Below are 19,623 nucleotides of genomic sequence, written 5' to 3'. Positions count from 1 at the left end.
TTTTTTTTTTCAGAGACAAACTTTTAAGTATCCATATCCAGGAACAAATGATCAGAAATGCTGTCTGATTTAGGGAGAAAATTCCTTGTAGCATCGATCTCTGAGAAAAGGAATGTTATTTGTAAGACATAAAACATGTAAAGTGGGGGCAGGGCCAAGAAATGGCATATCAGTGGGTAAAATAGAACCAAGATAGCGAATCAAGAGTGGGAGGAAGCATGGAGAAAAGGAGACAAAAATTAAAAGAATGAAAACACTGCTACTTATGGACCTAAAATATGACCAGAAAATTTCACATGTCAAAAATTATTAAATTGTACTTTCTACATTAGGAGATATTAATATCAGAATGACATGCTGAGCTGTGATTGTATTTAACTTTAGAAAATGTTTTTACAATTTAAAATAAATATAAAAAAATAATAAAATAATATTCCATAAACTGGCATAGAAAATCTGAGTTTGTCAAACTTTGACAGGTATCTTACTATAGGACCTCTTACATCCTTTAAAATGCTAATGTTTAGGGGTGCCCGGGTGGCTCAGACAGTTAAGCATCCAACTCTTAATTCCAGCTCAGGTCATGATCTCATGGCTCGTGAGCTTGAGCCCATCAGCTCTGTGCTGATGATGTTGGAGCCTGCTTGGGATTGTCTGTCTCCCTGTTCTCTCTGTCCCTACCCCGCATGCTCTCTGTCTCAAATAAGTAAACTTAAAACAAAACAAAAGCGTTTTTAATAAATAAAATACTAATGTGTATTGTAAGTGTCTAGAATAGTGATATAGTACACATATATTAGCTTAATTATCCTCAGCACGTTCCCCCCCCCCCCCCCCCCTCAGCTTACCTTTTAACAGCTACCAGTGTTCCACAGATGATTGCTTAGGACATGCTAGTCTATGAAAGTAATATGTATATTGACATTGATACATTTTCCTTGAAAAAATTAGAATAACTATGCAAAGGTGTATTTATCTTTACTCTTATCTCAGAATTTTCTTAACATGTATATAAAAAAATGAACACTTTTCTCTTTTCTTAATATAGCCCACAGCTGTAAACAACCAGAAACTCCTGCTCATGCAAATGTAGTAGGAATGGACCTTCCATCTCATGGCTATACTCTCATTTATACCTGCCAGCCTGGCTTCTTCTTGGCAGGTGGAACAGAACATAGAGTGTGTAGGTCTGATAACACCTGGACTGGAAAAGTTCCTGTTTGTGAAGGTAAGTTTTCATTATAGAAGCTCTTGACAGAAGCCGTTATACTATTTCAGCCTTCCTAAAATGCAGGAGACAAACACTCAACTCAGATTAGCTTGGGAACTAGAGAAGTTTGTCAATCAACTCCAAGGGTAGGCACTTCTGGATCCAGAGGCACAGGAATATTATTGAGGTCTTTTTATAGTTTCTGTTCTATGATCTGTTTTCTCTTCTTTATTCCTTCTTCTAGTTATTTAATCATGGTAGGTGTGTTAGCTTTCTGGGATGTTGTAATAAAGCACCACAAGCCGGATACCTGAAAAAAGCAGAAATTTATTCTCTTACGGTTCTGGAGGCCAGAAGCCCCAAATCAAGGTGTTGGTAGAAACATGCACCCTCTGAAATCCTTAGGGAACAGTCATGCTTCATCTCTTTCTTGTTTATGGCAGCTTCTGGCTATCCTCAGCTTTTCTTGGTTCGTAAGTTGCCTCACAGCAATTTCTGCCTCCATCTTCGTGTGGCATCCTTTCCTTTCTCTGTATGCCGTCTCCTCTTCTTAAGAACACCAGTCACTGGATTTCAGGACTATATCACCTCTGGATCCCCAATTAATTACATCTTCAAAGACCCTATTACCAAATAAGGCCATATTTTGAGATTCTTGGTGAACATGAATTTTGGGGTCACATTATTCAACCTACCACAGTAGGGAAAATTGCTTCCAGCATCGCTGGGCTGATATCTTTTGGCTAGAAAGAGTTTTTGCCAAAACTTCTTGATCAGGAAAGCACTACTCAGGAGTCTGATCAGTTTTAAATGGAGCCTGCCTCCAAATCTGTCATTCAGCTAGGGTGATATAGTATTTTGACCAGGAGTGTCTACTTCTCTTGCTGCTTCATCAGGACGATCCCCATCTGAATTAGATGTAGTGAGTTTACCAGAGACAAACGGTTATGTGTTCAGAACAAGGAATAAAGGAAATTTTTCTAGAATTCTTGATAAGGTCATCAATAAATTCCTTTTCCTTTTTTTTTCAGCCCTTCTAATTCCTCTTGTAGCATTCACACATGTTAACGACCTTCTCCTTTTTGAGATGTTTTCACTCTCTTAGCAAGAACACTTCTCAGTTTGCTTTAAATTTTTCATGAGATTGAAAGATTAAAAGCCCATTTAAATCCAACAGGATTTCAATAACATTTTTATCTATCCACTTTGCTGTTTATCATCACTACTATGGTAGGCTAACTCAGCATTATCTCTACTGGGACTCCTGCAGCAGCCTTATTTCCCTTAAAACCTTTTAAAGACATTATATTGTTCTAAGGGAGAAGACGACCCCTTACACAGTCTTCACTGCGTATATACTGATGTCATAGCTCCTATAACTTTACAGGGACATCCAGCAACCCACATGATTTCCTTACTTTGAACTACCTTTGATTTGGCTTAAAACTTCAATATTAACTCCTTAGTTTTGAGTCTTTCCAATTTCTTATAACATCATGGGTCACCTTAACAAATTTTTATTTTTTAACACACACCCTACTAAATTATTTCTGCCTTTGTGCAACAGGAACATACCCTTAGCCTTCAGCTATCATGCTGTAATCAACTGTTCGCATGTTGGTTTATGAATTTAAAATAAGAGAATCCTAAAATGAAAAAGCAGCACTAATCTTTCCCTCATCCCCCTGGCCTACAATGGGGTAATTATTGAAGTTGTTGGCTGCACAACAAAAGTGTTGAGTAGGTACTGAGATGTTAGGATGAATAGGATATTTTGGAGAAAATTATATGCTATGCCTGAGAATAAAATGAACAATGCATCACTGTGTGTTATTAATTATATTAACTTCTGCAAACCTACTTTTTTTTTTATAGCTGGTTCCAAAATATTGGTGAAAGATCCGAGACCTGCTCTAGGAACACCCAGCCCAAAGCTAAGTGGTTAGTAATTTCAGTAGTTTTTCTATAAGTCATCATTTCTAAAAGTGATCTACTATTTTCTTGACAAAGTGAAAATTATATATATATATATGTATATATATATGTAAATATATATATGTGGAAATATATATATGGAAATATATATAGTATGTATATATATATACTATATATGTATATACATATGTATATATGTATATATATGTATATATAGTATAGTATATATATATATACACACATATATATATATGTAGAATGGAAAAAACTATGAATTAGACATGCTAATATTCTAAAAATAATGCTTATAGTTCTCTCTATAAAATATCCCTTCAGGAGTATCTGAAAATGACTATACTATAATGGCAATACTTTATTTTTTTTATTTTTATGCTTATCTATTTTTGAGAGACAAAGAGAGAGAGTACAAGCAGGGGAGGGGCAGAGACAAATGGAGACACGGAATCTGAAGCAGGCTTCAGGCTCTGAGGTGTCAGTACAGTGCCTGACGCAGGGCTCGAACTCACTAGCCGTGAGATCCTGACCTGAGCTAAAGTTGGACGCTTAAACTTAGCCACCCAGGTTCCCCAGCAATGCTTTATTTAAAACATTAAAACAAAAATTAGATAAATGAGATATTATATATAATTTTTAAATATATATTTTTTAAAAAGGAACCAAATACACTTGGTATGAGAGCAAAAGTTCAGCAAAATCTTCTATTTATTTTCAATTATTGATTTAAAACACAAAATTTTAAATTTAGTCATTAAAAACATGGTATTTTAAGTCCTACAATCTTGATTTAGTTACCAGGTTATATAACCCCTATGCTATGACTTTAGAAAAGTTATATATCTGAGCCTCCATTTTTAATCTATGCAAAAGAAACATGATTAGATTATTATAAATGAACTTCATGAAAATGAATTTTGAAGTGCTTAGCCCATAGTAAGACCTCAGTATATGAGAGCTGCTTTTTTAGTATTAGTCTGTATTTTATTTACACTTTATAAATTAAAAGCTACAAATAAAATTAAAGACAGCATTTAATCTGTACTTTGGAGATAGATTTGATCTAGTTACATTAAGCCAGAAACAGAATTAGGTTCTAATTTTAGTTGTGTTTAGAAGTTCTCTTTGGAGATAGATTTGATCTAGTTACATTAAGCCAGAAACAGTATTAGGTTCTAATTTTAGTTGTGTTTAGAAGTTCTCAAGGTACATGCTATAAAGCTGGAGTACCCACAAAAAAATAAGTCTGAAATACTGATTTATTCAATGTGCAGTGAAAATAGACTGAATGTCACTAAAGCAATCCGAGAATATGTCAACATAAGAGAGTAAGTTTAGCAATGGAGTCAGAAAACCACAGTGGTCAATCAATGCAGACTTTTCCAAGGGAGATGGTTTAGCTAGTAGTAGATAAGTATTTTGAGTAAAACTCTAGTACATCAAATGTAAAAGTGGACTGTCCCAGGCAAAACATGACCTATGGTCACCAATAAATAAATCAGACAGGCAAAAAAAGTTAAAAAGAATATGGAAGAACAACACAATTAATTAGCTTGACCCAATTTTCATTCATAAAGATTTCTGTATCAAACAATTATTGAATATATATTTTATTCAAAGCACATGGAATATGTATAACAATTGATTATATATTAAATAATAAATACAAATGCATAACTTTCAAAGCAAAATTAGCCTTCAGGGCTGATATCTGACCATGATGCAAGTAAAAGTTGATAAGAAAATAGGTCCATTTAAAAAATTTCTGAATATTTAGAATAAAAAACAAAATCAACATTTATGAGTAACTCCTAAATTAAAGAAGTAATTTAAAAACTATATAACCCTAGAATTTAGGTATATTGAAAAATCTAAATATCAAAACTTTGGCTGTATACCAAAAGCAAAGTTGTGAGGGGAATTTATAGCTTTAAATTCTTACATTAGAAAAGAAGAAAGCCTCATAACTAATGAATTAAGTATCCTTGTTAAGATGATATATAAAGTAGAACAGAATAACCAAAAGAAAGCAGAAAAATAAATACAATAATAAAAATGAACTAACCACCCTCCCCCCAAGAGACACAATGGAAGAAACAGAGCCAAAGGTAGTGTTTTGGGGGAAAAAAGTGGAAAATTTCTGGTAAGATTGATCGCAAAAGAAACAAATATTAAATAGTATAGCAAAAGGAAATGTGAACATAACTACATTAGCATTGATTAGATCAATTATAATTATAATTAAAACTATCAATAACAGTCAACTCTAAATAAATGGACAAATTGCTAGAAAAGAATATCTTACCAGACCTAGAAAAGAAAACTTGAATGATCCTATAAAACTAAAGTGAAGTTGAAAACTATTTCCACAGAGAAAAAAACAGGTCCGTATGGCTCTACTGATGAATTCCACCAAACTTGCAAGGAGCAGAACAGATCATCCCATCTTATAAAATCTCTTCTAGTCAAGAAAACTCATTCTATAAGTCCAACATAATTCTAATAACTCAGAAAGAGATTATACAAAAGGGAAAATTGCAAACTCATTTGACTCAAGATGTACAGATAAAAATATCCTACGTAAAATCTTAGCAAATCAAATCCAAAATTATAAAATCCAACAGAATAACCAAAAAATGACACATCAGAACCAAACTGGGTTCATATGCAGGATATGATAGATATTCAGGAACATTTTTATGTTAAATAATCCTTAAAAGTAATCTGTGAATTACGAGATTAAAATGCAAACAATGTTGATCAGCGCAATACCTACACAGAAAATAATTGATAAAATCAACGCCTATTTATGATTTTAAAAGATGCTTCATAAGTTGGAAGAGGAAAGGAATTTCTTTAACCTGAGTAAAAATATCTATAACTCTTCAAGGTGAATGTTAAATGGAATAACATTAGAAACATTTAATTGAAAATCATGAGGCACTGTGATTAGATTACTCCAACATAACAGAAATGATACTTGGGAGTTGTGTCAGTCAGGAGCATGATGCTACATTTAACAATTCTATGAAGCCTGTGAAGTAAAGTTTAAATTCGGACGTATTGAAAGAAAGGATCATGCCATCTTAGTCTTCTTTTCATTGATATCCACATCAGTGATAGTGGGATGGCATTTTAGAGTTTCAAAGAACTGCCAAATACACATTCATATCTAAATTTCAAAATAGACTAAACATAGAAGTATTATCATTCCCAGTGTACATGGGAATATAAATAACCACATAGTGTCTGCTTTGTCCAACCTGAGTTACATTTCTCAAAAAGTAGAGAGTAGAAGTGGCATTGTGGAGCCAGCAGGTATAGAGGTTCAGCACAGACAATTCTGTGCATTCTTCCAAGCTTTGCATTCAGTGATGTCATATTGGTAGTAGGTTGAAATCTGTTATTATGAGAATATATACACTATGGAAATCAGCAAATACTGCATATCAGTTTTGTTTTCCTGGAGACCCACTAGTTAAACATTTACTACCACATCAATGATTAAACCTGATGCAATATACTTTGCTGCTGCTACTACCTACTTCTTTCTGTTGCTGTTTTCTCCTGCCACTGTGGTTCTCTTTAATCTCCTTCAACCAACAGGATTTCCTCTAAGCACCACAGATAAGATCATCAGGTATGACAGATTTTCTTTAAAGGTTCAGAGAGAGCAAAGAGTAATCACAGTCCATTCCAGGTGGAAATAAACATAGAGACAACCACACTTAAAGGGCGCCTACTATTTTTTAGGCACTGCCATTAGAATATCTTTCTCCCTTGCTCCTGCTCTTACCTCTGCTGGGAAGATGCTATTTTCTCCAAATTCCAGGTCTTTCTAGTGCAGGCCAATATAGCTCATGACTCCCTCCTGTAAACTCGTTTTAGGTACACTTTTTTCTTTTTTTTTACAAAAAACTTTAATGTGCTTACCACATATCGAGGGCTTTTTACTCATACACTGTATCAAAGTTTTAGGTAAAACTCCCCTATACATACATAGCATAGCATTCCCCTAGAGGGTACATCGCGGTATTCTTTGAGGTTTGGGAAGGGAGTGCCAGTACGAGGATGACTTTGCAAAGATCACAAAGCCAGAAACATGGATTATTCATTATACTTACTATGTGTCTGCTAAATATATATTTTATTAGCAGTTGCGTAGTAAGTTCAAAGCTCCACAGTCTTCCTGGTAATCTGAATAATCGTAGCAGCAGCAGTAGTAATGGCAGCGACTAACACTCAGCTAAACACTTCACATTCCTTATCTCATTGAACCTTCCTCACAACTCTAAGCCAATCTCATTGTACTTAGGAGGAAATATAGGTTTAGAGAGATAAGTCATGTATCTGTGTGCAAAACCACACAGCTTATAAATCGCACAGGGGGCACTTAAATATCACAGCCTAACTCTAGTGCGTGCAGTTCTAGTCTTTCAGCTACTTTACTTTTGAATTACCAGAGGAAAAAAAAATCACATTGGGTGAATATTCAGAAAATATTCAACTCTTGACCATAGTTTATATTTTCTGTATTTTATGTCTACAGTGGTTTTGTTATTTTCGTTTGTTGAGTAGAATTCAGGGTATGTAACCCAGTCTCTGTGATCTGGGACATAAGAAGTATGATGCGTGTAGAGAAGAGCAGGTGACAAACTGTCAATAACTTGTTAGGAAAAAAAAAAGACTTTTCCCTACTCTGTTATTCACTCACTTGCACAAATAAGCATGGCTCCCTGGAATAGCAGCTTTGGGGAGATGTGCTTTATTGTCATGTATAGGGTTAATGGAAGCTTCTCTCAGCCTCTTTTCAGGAACTGAGTAGACTTTGCCATTCTTGACTTACATAACTATATATTACATAACTAATTTATATAAATATAGTGCCTTATTTGGATATATCTAAAGTGAAGAGCATTTCTTACTTAGAGGAAAGTTTTCTAACATTTAGAATGTTATTTGATTCTACCAAATTCATCTCTCTCTCCCACGAGAGTTGGGCAATTTCTAGTGACAATTCCTTTATTTCTAAAAATACCTATAAAATCAAAGCTGTCAATATGGTGGAGCCCTGTTCTTCCTCAGGAGCATCTATTATTGGAATAACTGAACTCAGTATTGTGTAAGGGGGGCAAAGGAGCACCCCTCCCGACAGTCTTTCAGGGCTATGCTGCAGGAGGGGGTTAACTCTCTGCTCTTCCTCTGAAAAATCTATTCACAGTGCCAGGAGAAAACAAGGCCTTTTGGGACTTGTATGCAGACTGACTTGGCTTGGTAAAATCACTTTATCTTCCTTTTGAAAGAAATATGTTCCTAAAGGAGACCAAATACAAGTAAATTTGATGTTTAGCTGGTTCTGAATATAAGTGTATGTCTTTAATTGGTGTTGTCCATCTTTAATTGGTGACTCATGTATGATTACAAACCTAGGTTATGACAATTTTGGTTTATTCCCCAAAACTCGAAATAAATCTGAAGAATTCACTTTATATTATACACGTCACATTATTGTCTGTTTAGCAAAATATCGTTATTCACTGAACTAATATTCTCTAACCCACTATTTAATGTTTATATTTACAGGGCACCATAAAATTAATGTGTGTATTTAATCTATTTGCAGTTCCTGATGACGTGTTTGCCCAAAATTATATATGGAAAGGCTCTTACAATTTCAAAGGAAGGAAACAACCCATGACCTTGACAGTTACTAGTTTCAATGCTTCCACTGGAAGAGTCAATGCAACACTCAGCAATAGCAACATGGAACTGCTACTTTCAGGTATCACATTGAAGACGAGCAAATGACGCCTTCATGCTTTCACCTCCATCATTTCATCATATGAGTGATTTTTATACTGTGAAATGTTTCTTAAATTTTAATGACATTCATAATTATCCAGAAATAAAGCTTTCCAATCTTTGGATTTATATAGGAGTATTACTACACAAATGTAAAACTCTGATTCCAAAATAAGCTCACGCATGAATATTTTTTTTTTGCAAGTTAGTTAACATACAGTGTAGTCTTGTCTTCCAGAGTAGAATCCAGTGATTCATCTCTTACATGTGACACCCAGTGATCATCCTGAAAAGTGCTCTGCTTCATGCCCATCACACATTTAACCCACCACCTCCTTCCAGCAACTCTCAGTTTGTTCTCTGTATTTAAGAATCTCTTATTGTTTAAAGCCCTCTTTGTTTTTCTCTTATTTTTCCTTCCCTTCCCCTATGTTCATCATCTATTGAGTTTCTCACATTCCACATGTGAGTCAAATTATATGATACCTGTCTTTCTCTGAATGACTTATTTTGCTTAGCATAATACCCTCCGGTTCCACCCACGTTGTTTCAAATTGCAAGATTTCATTCTTTTATATCGCCAAGCAGTATTCCATTGTATATATGTACCACATCTACTTTATCCATTCCTCAGTTGATGGACATTTGGGCTCTTCCATAATTTGGTTATTGTTGTTAGTACTGCTATAAACATTGCGCCCCTTGGAATCAGCAATCCTGTAGCCTTTGGGTAAGTTACTAGTATAGTGCAATTGTGGGTCGTAGGGTAGTTCTATTTTTAATTTTTTGAGGAACCTCCACATTGTTTTTCAGAGTGGCTGCACCAGTTTGCATTCCCACCAACAGTTGAAAAGTGTCCCCCTTTCTCCACATCTTTGCCAACATCTGTTGTTTCCTGAGTTGTTAATTTTAGCCATTCTGACCAGTGTGAGGTGGTATCTCATTGTGGTTTTGATCTGTATTTCCCTGATGATGAGTGATGTTGAGCATATTTTCATGTGTCTGTTTGCCATCTGGATGTCTTCTCTGGAGGAGTGTTTATTCATGTCCTTTTGCCTGTTTCTTCACTGGATTATTTGTTTTTTATATGTTAAGTTTCTTAAGTTCTTTATAGATTTTGGATACTAACCCTTTATCAGATATGTCATTTGCAAATCTCTTCTCCCATTCTGTCGGTTGCCTTTTAGTTTTGTTGGTTGTTTCCTTTGCTGTGCAGTTTTTATCTTGATGAGGAGGTTCCAATAGCTGATTTTTGCTTTTATTTCCCTTGCCTTCAGCGATGTGTCTAGTAAGAAGTTGCTTCAGCCGAGGACAGAGAGGTTGCTACCTGTTTTCTCTTGTAGGGTTTTGAAGGTTTCCTGTCACACATTTAGGTTTTACATCCATTTTGAATTTATTTTTGTGTATGGTGTAATAAAGTTGTCCAGTTTCATTCTTCTGTATGTTGCTGTCCAGTTCCCCCAGCACCATTTGCTAAAGAGACTGTCTTTTTTCCAATAGCTACTCTTTCCTGCTTTGTTGAAGATTAGTCAGTGATATATTTGTGGGTCCATTTCTGGGTTTTCTATTTCATTCCATTGATCTATGTGTCTGTTTTTGTGCCAATACCATACTGTCTTAATTATTACAGCTTTGTAATATAGGTTAAAGTCCGGGATTGTGATGCCTCAGGTTTGTTTTTCTTTTTCAAAATTAGTTTGGCTATTTGGGGTTTTTGTGGTTCCATACAAATTTTAGGATCATTTGTGAAGAATACTGGTGTTTTTTGGGTAGGGATTGCATTGAATGTGTAGATTGCTTTGGGTAGTATCGACATGTTAATAATATTTTTTCTTCCAGTCCATAGGCATGGAATGTTTTTCCATTATTTTGTGTCTTCTTCAATTTCTTTTATAAGCTTTCTATAGTTTTCAGCATACAGATCTTTTACCTCTTTGGTTAGATTTATTCCTAGGTATTTTGTTGCAATTGTAAATGGGATTGGTTCCTTGACTTTTCTTTCTGCTGCTTCATTATTGGCATATAGAAATGCAACTGATTTCTGTACATTGATTTTATATCCTTCTACTTTGCTGAATTCATGTATCAGTTGTAGCAGTTTTGGGGTGGAGTCTTTTGGGTTTTCCATGTAGAGTATCATGTCATCTGTGAAAAGTGGAAGCTTGACTTTTTCTTTGCCAATTTGGATGCCTTTTCTTTCTTTTTGTTGTCTGATTGCTGAGGCTAAGACTTCCAACACTGTTGAACAGCAGTGGTGAGAGTGGACATCCCTGTCGTGTTCCATGATCTTAGGGGGAAAGCTCTCAGTTTTTCTCCATTGAGGATGATATTAACTGTGGGCCTTTAATATATGACTTTTATGATGTTAAGATATGTTCCTTCTTTGCTGACTTTCCTGAGGTTTTTTATCAAGAAAGAATGCTATATTTCGTCAAATGTGTTTTCTGTATCTATTGATGGGATCATATCGTTCTTATCCTTTCTTCTCTTAATGTGTTATATCACATTGATCTGTGAATATTGATATCTGTCTTTGCAGATATCATTGATATCTGTCCTGCAGCCCAGGAATGAATCCCACTTGATCATGATGAATAATTCTTTTAATGTACTGTTGAATTTGATTTGGTAGTATCTTAGTAAGAATTTTTGCATCCAGGTTCATCAGGGATATTGGTCTGTATTCTCCTTTTTAGTGGGATATTTGTCTGGTTTGGAATCAAGGTAATGTTGGCTTCATAGAATGAGTTTGGAAACTTTCCTTCCATTTCTATTTTTTGGAACAGTTTGAGAAGAATACATATTAACTCTGCTTTAAATGTCTGGTAGAATTCCCCTGGGAAGTCATCTGGCCCAGGACTCTTATTTGTTGGGAGATTTTTGATAACCGATTCAATTTCTGTGCTGGATGGGTCTTTTCAAATTTTCTATTTCTTCCTGTATGAGTTTTAATGTGTGAGTATCTAGGAATGTTTCCATTTCTTCTAGATTGTCCAGTTTGTTCATAGTATTCTCTTATAATTGTTTATATTTCTATGGTGTTGGTTATGATTGCTCCTCTTTCACTCATTATTTTATCTATTTGGGTCCTCTCTCTTTCTTTTTTGAAAAGTCTGGCTAAGATCTTATCAATTTTGTTTATTCTTTTAAAAAACCAGCTCTTAGTTTCACTAATCTGTTCTACTGTTTTGTTTTGGATTCTATATCATTTATTTCTGCTCTAATGTTTATCATTTCCCTTCTTCTGCGGCTTTGGGCTTTATTTGCTGCTGCTTTTCTAGCTCCTGTAGGTGTGAGGTTAGGTTGTGTATTTGAGACATTTACTGCTTCTTGAGATAGGCCTGAAATGCAATGTATTTTCTTCTTAGGATTGCCTTTCCTGCATCCCAAAGAGTTCGAACTGTCATGTTTTCATTTTCTTTTGCTTCCATGTATATTTTGATTTTTTTCTTTCCTACGTAATCCATTCATTCTTAAGTGGAATGTTCTTTAACCTCCATGTATTTGGAGGATTTCCAGATTTTTTCTTGTGGTTGATTTCAAGTTTCATAGTGTTGTGATCTGAAAATATGCATGGTATAATCTCAATCATTTGTACCTGCTGAAGGCTGTTTTGTGACTGAGTATGTGATCAATTTTGGAGAATGTACCATGTGCACTTGAGAAGAATGTGTATTCTGGTACTTTAGGATGAAATGTTCTGAATATATATGTTAAGTCCTTCTGGTCCAATGTGTCCTTCAGAGCTATTGTTTCCTTATTGATTTTCTGCCTAGATGATGTGTCCATTATTATAAGTGGAGTCTTATTAATTTAGGACTTAGATTTAATTTACTTATTAGTTTCAAATTAATTGTAAGTCTCCTACAATTATGGTGTTCTTATCAAAAAGTTTATGTTTGTGATTAATTGATTTATGTATTTGGGTGCTTTCACTTTGGGGGCATAAATATTTACAATTGTTACTCTTCTTGATGGATAGACCCCTTAAATATGATATAATGCCCTTCTTCATCCATTATTACAGTCTTTATTTTAAAATCTAGTTTATGTGATTTAAGTATGGTTACTCTGGCTTTCTTTTGATGTCTATTAGAATAATAGATAGCTTTCCGTCCTCTCACTTTCAATTTGCAGGTGTCCTTAGGTCTAAATGAGTCTCTTGTAGGCAGCATATAGATGGATCTAGGTTTTTTGTGGTTGTTTTGTTTTGTTTTGTTTTGTTTTTTTATCCATTCTGATATCCTATGTCTTTTGATTGGGGCATTTAGTCCATTAACATTGAGTGATAATTGAAAGATATAAATTTAGTGCTATTGTGTTATCTGTGGATTTCATGTTTGTGGTGATGTCCTCTGGTCTTTTGTGGTCTTTGATGCTTTCCACTCACAGAGTTCCCCCTTAGGATCTCCTACAGGAATAATTTAGTGGTCATGAACTCATTTAGTTTTTGTTTGTCTGGAAAGTCTTTATCTCCCCTTCTATTCTGAATGACATCCTTTCTGGATAAAGGATTCTTGGCTGCATATTTTTCCTATTCAGCACACTGAATATTTCCTGCTACTCCCTTCTGCCTGCCAAGTTTCAGTGGACAGGTCTGTTACTATCCTTATATGTCTACCCTTGTAGGTTAAGGACATTTTGTCCCTAGCTGCTTTCAGAATTCTCTCTTTATCTTTGTGTTTTGCCAGTTTCACTATGATATGTAATGCTGTTGACCTCTTTTTGTAGATTTTAAAGGGAGCTCTCTCTGCCTCTTAGACTTGGATGCCTGTTTCCTTCCCCAGATGAAGGAAGTTTTTGGCTATAATTTGTACAAATAAACATTTTGACCCTTTCTCTTGCTCTTCTTCTTCTACAACTCTTATAATACAGATATTGTTTCATTTCATGGAATCAGTTAGTTCTCTAATTCTCCCCTCATGATCTAGTAATTCCATTTCCCTCTTTTTTTTCAGCTTTATTATTTTCCATAACCTTATCTTCAATTTCACCTATTCTTTCTTCTGCATCTTCCATCCTCTCTGTCACTGTGTCTAGTTTATTTACTAGACTATTATTAGTCTATTACTAGACTGTTATTGTTAGTCTAGATGTTATTTACTATAACATCTCAGTTATAGTATTTTTTAATTTATCATGACTAGTTCTTAGGTCTTTGACCTCTGCAGCAAGAGTTTCTCTCATGTCTTCTATGCTTTTTTCAAGCTCAGCTATTACCTTTGACTGTCATTCTAAATTCTTGTTCAGATATATTATTTATTTCTGTTTTGAGCAATTTTCTGGCTGTGATTTCTCCTTGAACTTTCTTTTGGGGAGAATTCCTCCATTTTGTCATTTTGTGTGTTTTAAAAGCTTGTTTTGTGTCTTGCACCTGAGTCATTCAAGGATATTTTGATGTAGCTGGAATGAGACATCATGAAATAGAAAAGAACTTTTAATTTGAATAACTAATTTTTTCTGTATTCTCATAACACCAAAGAGGCAAGATCAGTGACCTGTAAGCTATTTTATGGACACAAAATCATTCCTTCAAATGACAGTATTTAGGTGGACACCATAGTTTAAGACAGAAAAGGTAGAGCTACACTACTTTAAACAAGCATAAGGGATCCCCTATCCAACTGCTCAGCTTTTTCAAGTTTCTGTGTCCTCTATCTAGTATAAATTTCCCTCATTATCTTTGATTGTTCTGGTTTTACTGACATTCAGATATTTTCTCAAATGTCATCTCATCAACAGTACTCCTTATGACCCCATCTAAAGTAACTTTCTCATTATAAATACAGGCAAACACACTCTTAGACAATCTTACCTGTTTTACTTTCTTCTTTTCATTGTTTGAAATTAGCATAGTATTAGTATAGAGTAATATGGTGTTACAGGATGTGATATGATATTTTGTACATCTATACTCCAACAATGTAAGTTCTAAAAGGGAAGCTCCCTTGCCTTCCAGGTCATCACTGCTTCTCAGAAGCTAGAACAGCAACTGGAACAAAATAGGCCTCAATGAATATTGTCAAAGTAATGAATTTGAATTCTTGCTCTCATTTAAAAATATTTTTAAATATTCATACTGCAAATATGTAATATATTTGTTTAAACTTCTTGGCTGTATATATATCCTAATTAATTATTAATAATAATTTGTGGTATCAATGAAATAGAAAATAAAATCATAATTATTGATCTTGCAAATTTTAGGATACTATCAAACATAGTTTTGTATTATTGAGTGATTCCCCATTAAACTCAGAGTTAAAGTATTAGTAGTTAATACGTATTATATTTTAAAAACTATACACAGCTACAGTGATATAAACTGCAAGAAGTTTTATATTGGCAAAAGAAATTCATTTAAATTGTGACTACTGATTTAACTTTGAGACATAAACATTTTTTTTATTTTAGAGATTTCTGAAAAATAAATGTATACTTAATCTAATCTAGAAAATTTTCAAAATAAATTCCTGCAAATATATAAAAACAAATAGATTAATTTGCCATCACAGTGTCCGTGGAAATCAATTATGATATTTTCCCACCAATATTATTTTTGATCACTTTTTTGTCTTCCCTTATTAAATGTAACCACTTAGGTCAAGATCTATGTGTCATCTTTGTATTCCCAGTCCATTCTTATGATACCTTATTACATAGGTGAAAGATTAAATAAATTAATGAATGAGTCATATTTCCACCATTAGTTAATCACAAAATTTTTACTTAGAATTTTTTTCTCCTGTTTTTCCCCTAAGCACATTTATATTTCATATTATTCCTACTTGTAGAATACCCACTGTTTATGAAAAAAAATTATGTATATATTTTTACTTTTTTATGCTATTTCCTATATTTACCTTCTTAAACTAAAAATTTTACTTGATCTTTAAGACCCATTCAAATACTTTTTCTCAATAAGCGTTTCCTGATCACTCCATTGTGAAATGATCCCTCTCTGTTCTGGCCTTTTATTTATCATATTTTTTCATGTATTTTAGTTGATTATATATGTGACTTACATTTCCTACTTCATTGGAAATGCTTTTAAGCATCCTATCTTTAGATAGGAATGTATATATTCTTCTTTGTGGCTCCAGCAGCACTTAGAATACTCTTTCACAGGGTTGGCACCCAATTTATTATTAAGAAACCTATGAGGGATTTTAACGTTTGTTGTACATCCTTGAAGATTTTAAATCTTACTGGGGAATGAAGTCATCTTATTTGTAATATCATGGAATGATGTTATTAAGAACAGTAATACTTAATTTTAATAACATAAGTAATTTCAACCCCACAATTAAAATTCAAGTTGACAATTTCAGATGAGAGATTAACATATACTGTAGGATTTGTAGAAAGCCTTATGAATGAAGCTGGCCTTGACTTGGCCTTGTTTGATTCCTTTTCTTTTCACATATATTACCTTATATATTTAAGGAGTTAAAGATAATATAATGAAGCATAACTATTTACAAAATTAGTAGACTAAAATGTCCTTACATTTTACAGGGGTGTATAAAAGCCAGGAAGCTCGCCTAATGTTACACATCTACCTTATTAAAGTACCAACGCATGCTTCTGTGAAGAAAATGAAGGAGGACAATTGGGCCATGGATGGCTTTGTAAGTATAGTGTTTTAAATATCTTCTGCTGATTTTAGTAACCAATTTGTGCTTTGGTTTGTCATTAAAATTCCAAAAAAAAAAGGTGGTTTTCTAAATTGGGCTAATTATGAATACACATGCACATATAAAATGGGAAAATTACTATTATGGGTAAATTTTGTGTTTGGAAAAAAGATTCAATGTAAATACTTAGTAATCTAGAATGTTATACCTAGGGTTATTGGATTCTGATTAATATGCTTATATTTGTAATGTTTATGTGTATGAGAGTCATAGTTTTTCATTGCTTTCATCAAATGTATTTCGTCTATGACCAGTACTATGCAAAGTAAATCTGGATAAAATATAATTCATTCTTTGTCTGGAATTACTATTTAAGACACATACAACATATTTACAAAATGCATAAAAAAATTAAGTATGCCATTACATTTAAGTTTTTTTCTCTAAATTTAACAGATTTAGAATATTTTATAAAGTTGTTTATGAAAAGAAAGTTATGTGCATTACTTCATTTGGGGAGATGGTTGCCCTACCTTCACCATGGAGTCACCCTGTCCTATTCAGCCCCTTACACGAATGGAGTTTCTAAATTGGCAGTTGGAAGTAACTAGTCTTCCATTCACAAATTGACCTGGAGTCTTTGCTAAAAATAATGAGGAGAGCTCTGACTATATCCCCTCAAGCAACAGGTCTTCTTTTACAAGGAAGATCTAGAAGGAAAGATAGTAGGTCCTAGGCTTCTGTAAGTTTAGTGCCTGAGGGGGTAAAAACATTTATCCTATTTCCCTATCTGCTGTTATTCATGGAATGGGAAATGAATTCATGTCTTCAATGCACTCAAATAGTTTAGTTGTATTATTTTATCTAGGAAGCAAACAAAATGAATTCATTTGTTTAAATATTAGAGTTTAAGCTATTCTATTTAGAAGCATTTCATTTTTAAAAATGACCAAAATGAGTGTGATGTCTGATAATAAAGAATAAACCACTTGTTTCTGAAATGTCAAACTTCTATGGATGGATTGGTATGATATTTTGCTTTTTAGGGTGAGGATTCAAGGTTTTTAACTTTTACAATACTATACAGGACTTGGGTAACTTGGTAACTTGGGTAACAATACTGTACAGGACTTTTACAATGCTCTACAGGACTTGGGTAATTAAAACAAACTTCAGAATAAATTCACATTACTAGTTATCAGGAACACTGAAATATGTCTATTTTTAATTTATTTATGAAATAAAATCACATTACATAAGTAAAGCATTTTTTAAAAATAGGATTTTACACACATGCAAGGTACACGTAATAGCATTTATAGCAATGGACACAGCCACAAAATCTTGGGGTCAAACAACAAGTATTTCATTCTTTCTCATGTATGGGGGTTAGTTGTGGGTGTTCCACTTGAGGCTGTGGTAGCAAGTTCAGGTCTGCTCCAGATGTCTCATTCTGGGGCCCAGGCTGGAGCACATTTTCTTGTCAGAGGTCAGAAGCTCTGAGGGGGAAAGTGGAAACATGCCCCCTTGCTTTAAATAGCTCTAATGAAATATAACTCATCTTCATTACAATTCACTCATTTAAAATATGCAATTCAGTGGTTTTAAGTATATTGACATGTGTGTAACCGTCACCACAGTTGATTTTAGGATATTTCCATCATCTCAAACAGAAACTCCACACCCTTTAGCTATCACCCTACCCATTTGTCCCTCACCTCCACCCTAGCCCTAAGAAGACACAAATCTATTTTCTGAAATCTATAGATTTCTCTGTTTTGGATGTTCATATTTATGGAATTATATAATATGTAGTCTTTTGTGTCTGGCTTCTTTCACTTATTTTCATGGGAAACATGCCTTTTAAGGCTCAGACTTAGAACTGACCTACTGTCAGTTCCACCCATGAATCATTGGCCAAAGTAAATCACAGGACCAAACCCAATGAGTTGAAAGGGGCATTCTTCCCATGAAGGTTGGTGGGAGGGGAAGACGGACTGCATACATGCTAAACAGTAATCATATCTACAAAGTAGAGTTTTATTATATTTTAATTTTTAATAATTTTTTAACATTTTATTTCTTTTTGAAAGACAGAGACAGCATATGTGGGGGAGGAGCAGAGAGAGAGAGCGAGAGAGAGAGAGAGAGAGAGAGAGCGAGAGAGGAGACACAGAATGCAAAGCAGCTCCAGGCTCTGAGCTGTCAGCACAGAACTGATGTGGGGTTTGAACCCACGAACTGTGAGATCATGACCTGAGCCAAAGTCAGTCGCTTAACTGACTGAGCCACTGCGCACCCCAATTTTTAATTGATCATTTGCTTTATTCTGTTTAATCATATCATTGTCCTCCCTCTTTTTCTTAGAGGGGGGAAGGGCAGAAGGAGAGGGAGAAAGAGAATCTTAAGCAGGCTCCATGCCTAGGTTGGAGCCTGACTTGAGACTCGGTCTCATGACTGTAGGTCATGACCTGAGCTGAAATCAAGACTCAGATGCTTAACTGCCTGAGCCACCCAGACTCCCCTAATTGCCTTTTTTTGACAGTAGGCTTCTTAGCCTAAGAGAAATCTATATATCTATATAATTATATTAATGACCAACCCCCTATATTCTAATATCCTAATTACTTAAAAACAAAAATTTTCTTTTGCTTTTAATGGCAAATTTGCACAGTATGCCGTGTTTTATATCAAAGGGAAATAAAGAGGAAGGAACTCTGTATAATATTCATTTAAGTGTAAAACTGGATATTTATTAAGGCTGGAAAATATAGCCGGCTCCAATCCTCAGATTTAATCAACCTTATAAATATTTTTAGGTTTCTGCTGAGCCTGATGGAGCAACTTATGTATTTCAAGGATTTATTCAGGGCAAAGATTATGGGCAATTTGGACTACAAAGACTAGGTAATGTATTCATTTTCATTTTCATGTAGTTCCTTTATTACTCTAGACATCATAAGAAAATACAGTGTATTCTGTACATTAGGCACACTTACTACATTTTGAATTTGGCTTTGTCAG

The 19,623-nt window shown here is 34.2% G+C and overlaps 1 protein-coding gene across 2 annotated transcripts in view; it reads left to right on the top strand.

Annotated features, from left to right (window-relative positions):
* The window catches only part of CSMD3 (CUB and Sushi multiple domains 3), a 1,270,863-nt gene that overhangs the window by 1,244,653 nt on the left and 6,587 nt on the right, over window positions 1-19,623 (top strand). For both annotated transcript variants that reach the window (XM_047842282.1, XM_047842281.1), the window contains 5 exons: window positions 1,049-1,228; window positions 3,086-3,151; window positions 8,784-8,942; window positions 16,481-16,593; window positions 19,419-19,506. In XM_047842282.1, the coding sequence (XP_047698238.1) occupies window positions 1,049-1,228; window positions 3,086-3,151; window positions 8,784-8,942; window positions 16,481-16,593; window positions 19,419-19,506 (606 nt within the window). The remainder of the gene's footprint in view (window positions 1-1,048; window positions 1,229-3,085; window positions 3,152-8,783; window positions 8,943-16,480; window positions 16,594-19,418; window positions 19,507-19,623) is intronic.

Source organism: Prionailurus viverrinus, chromosome F2, assembly GCF_022837055.1.
Source record: "Prionailurus viverrinus isolate Anna chromosome F2, UM_Priviv_1.0, whole genome shotgun sequence".
Taxonomy (NCBI): domain Eukaryota; kingdom Metazoa; phylum Chordata; class Mammalia; order Carnivora; family Felidae; genus Prionailurus; species Prionailurus viverrinus.
The sequence above is the reverse complement of the archived record's forward strand: the minus strand, read 5'-3'. Positions and strand labels throughout refer to the sequence as shown.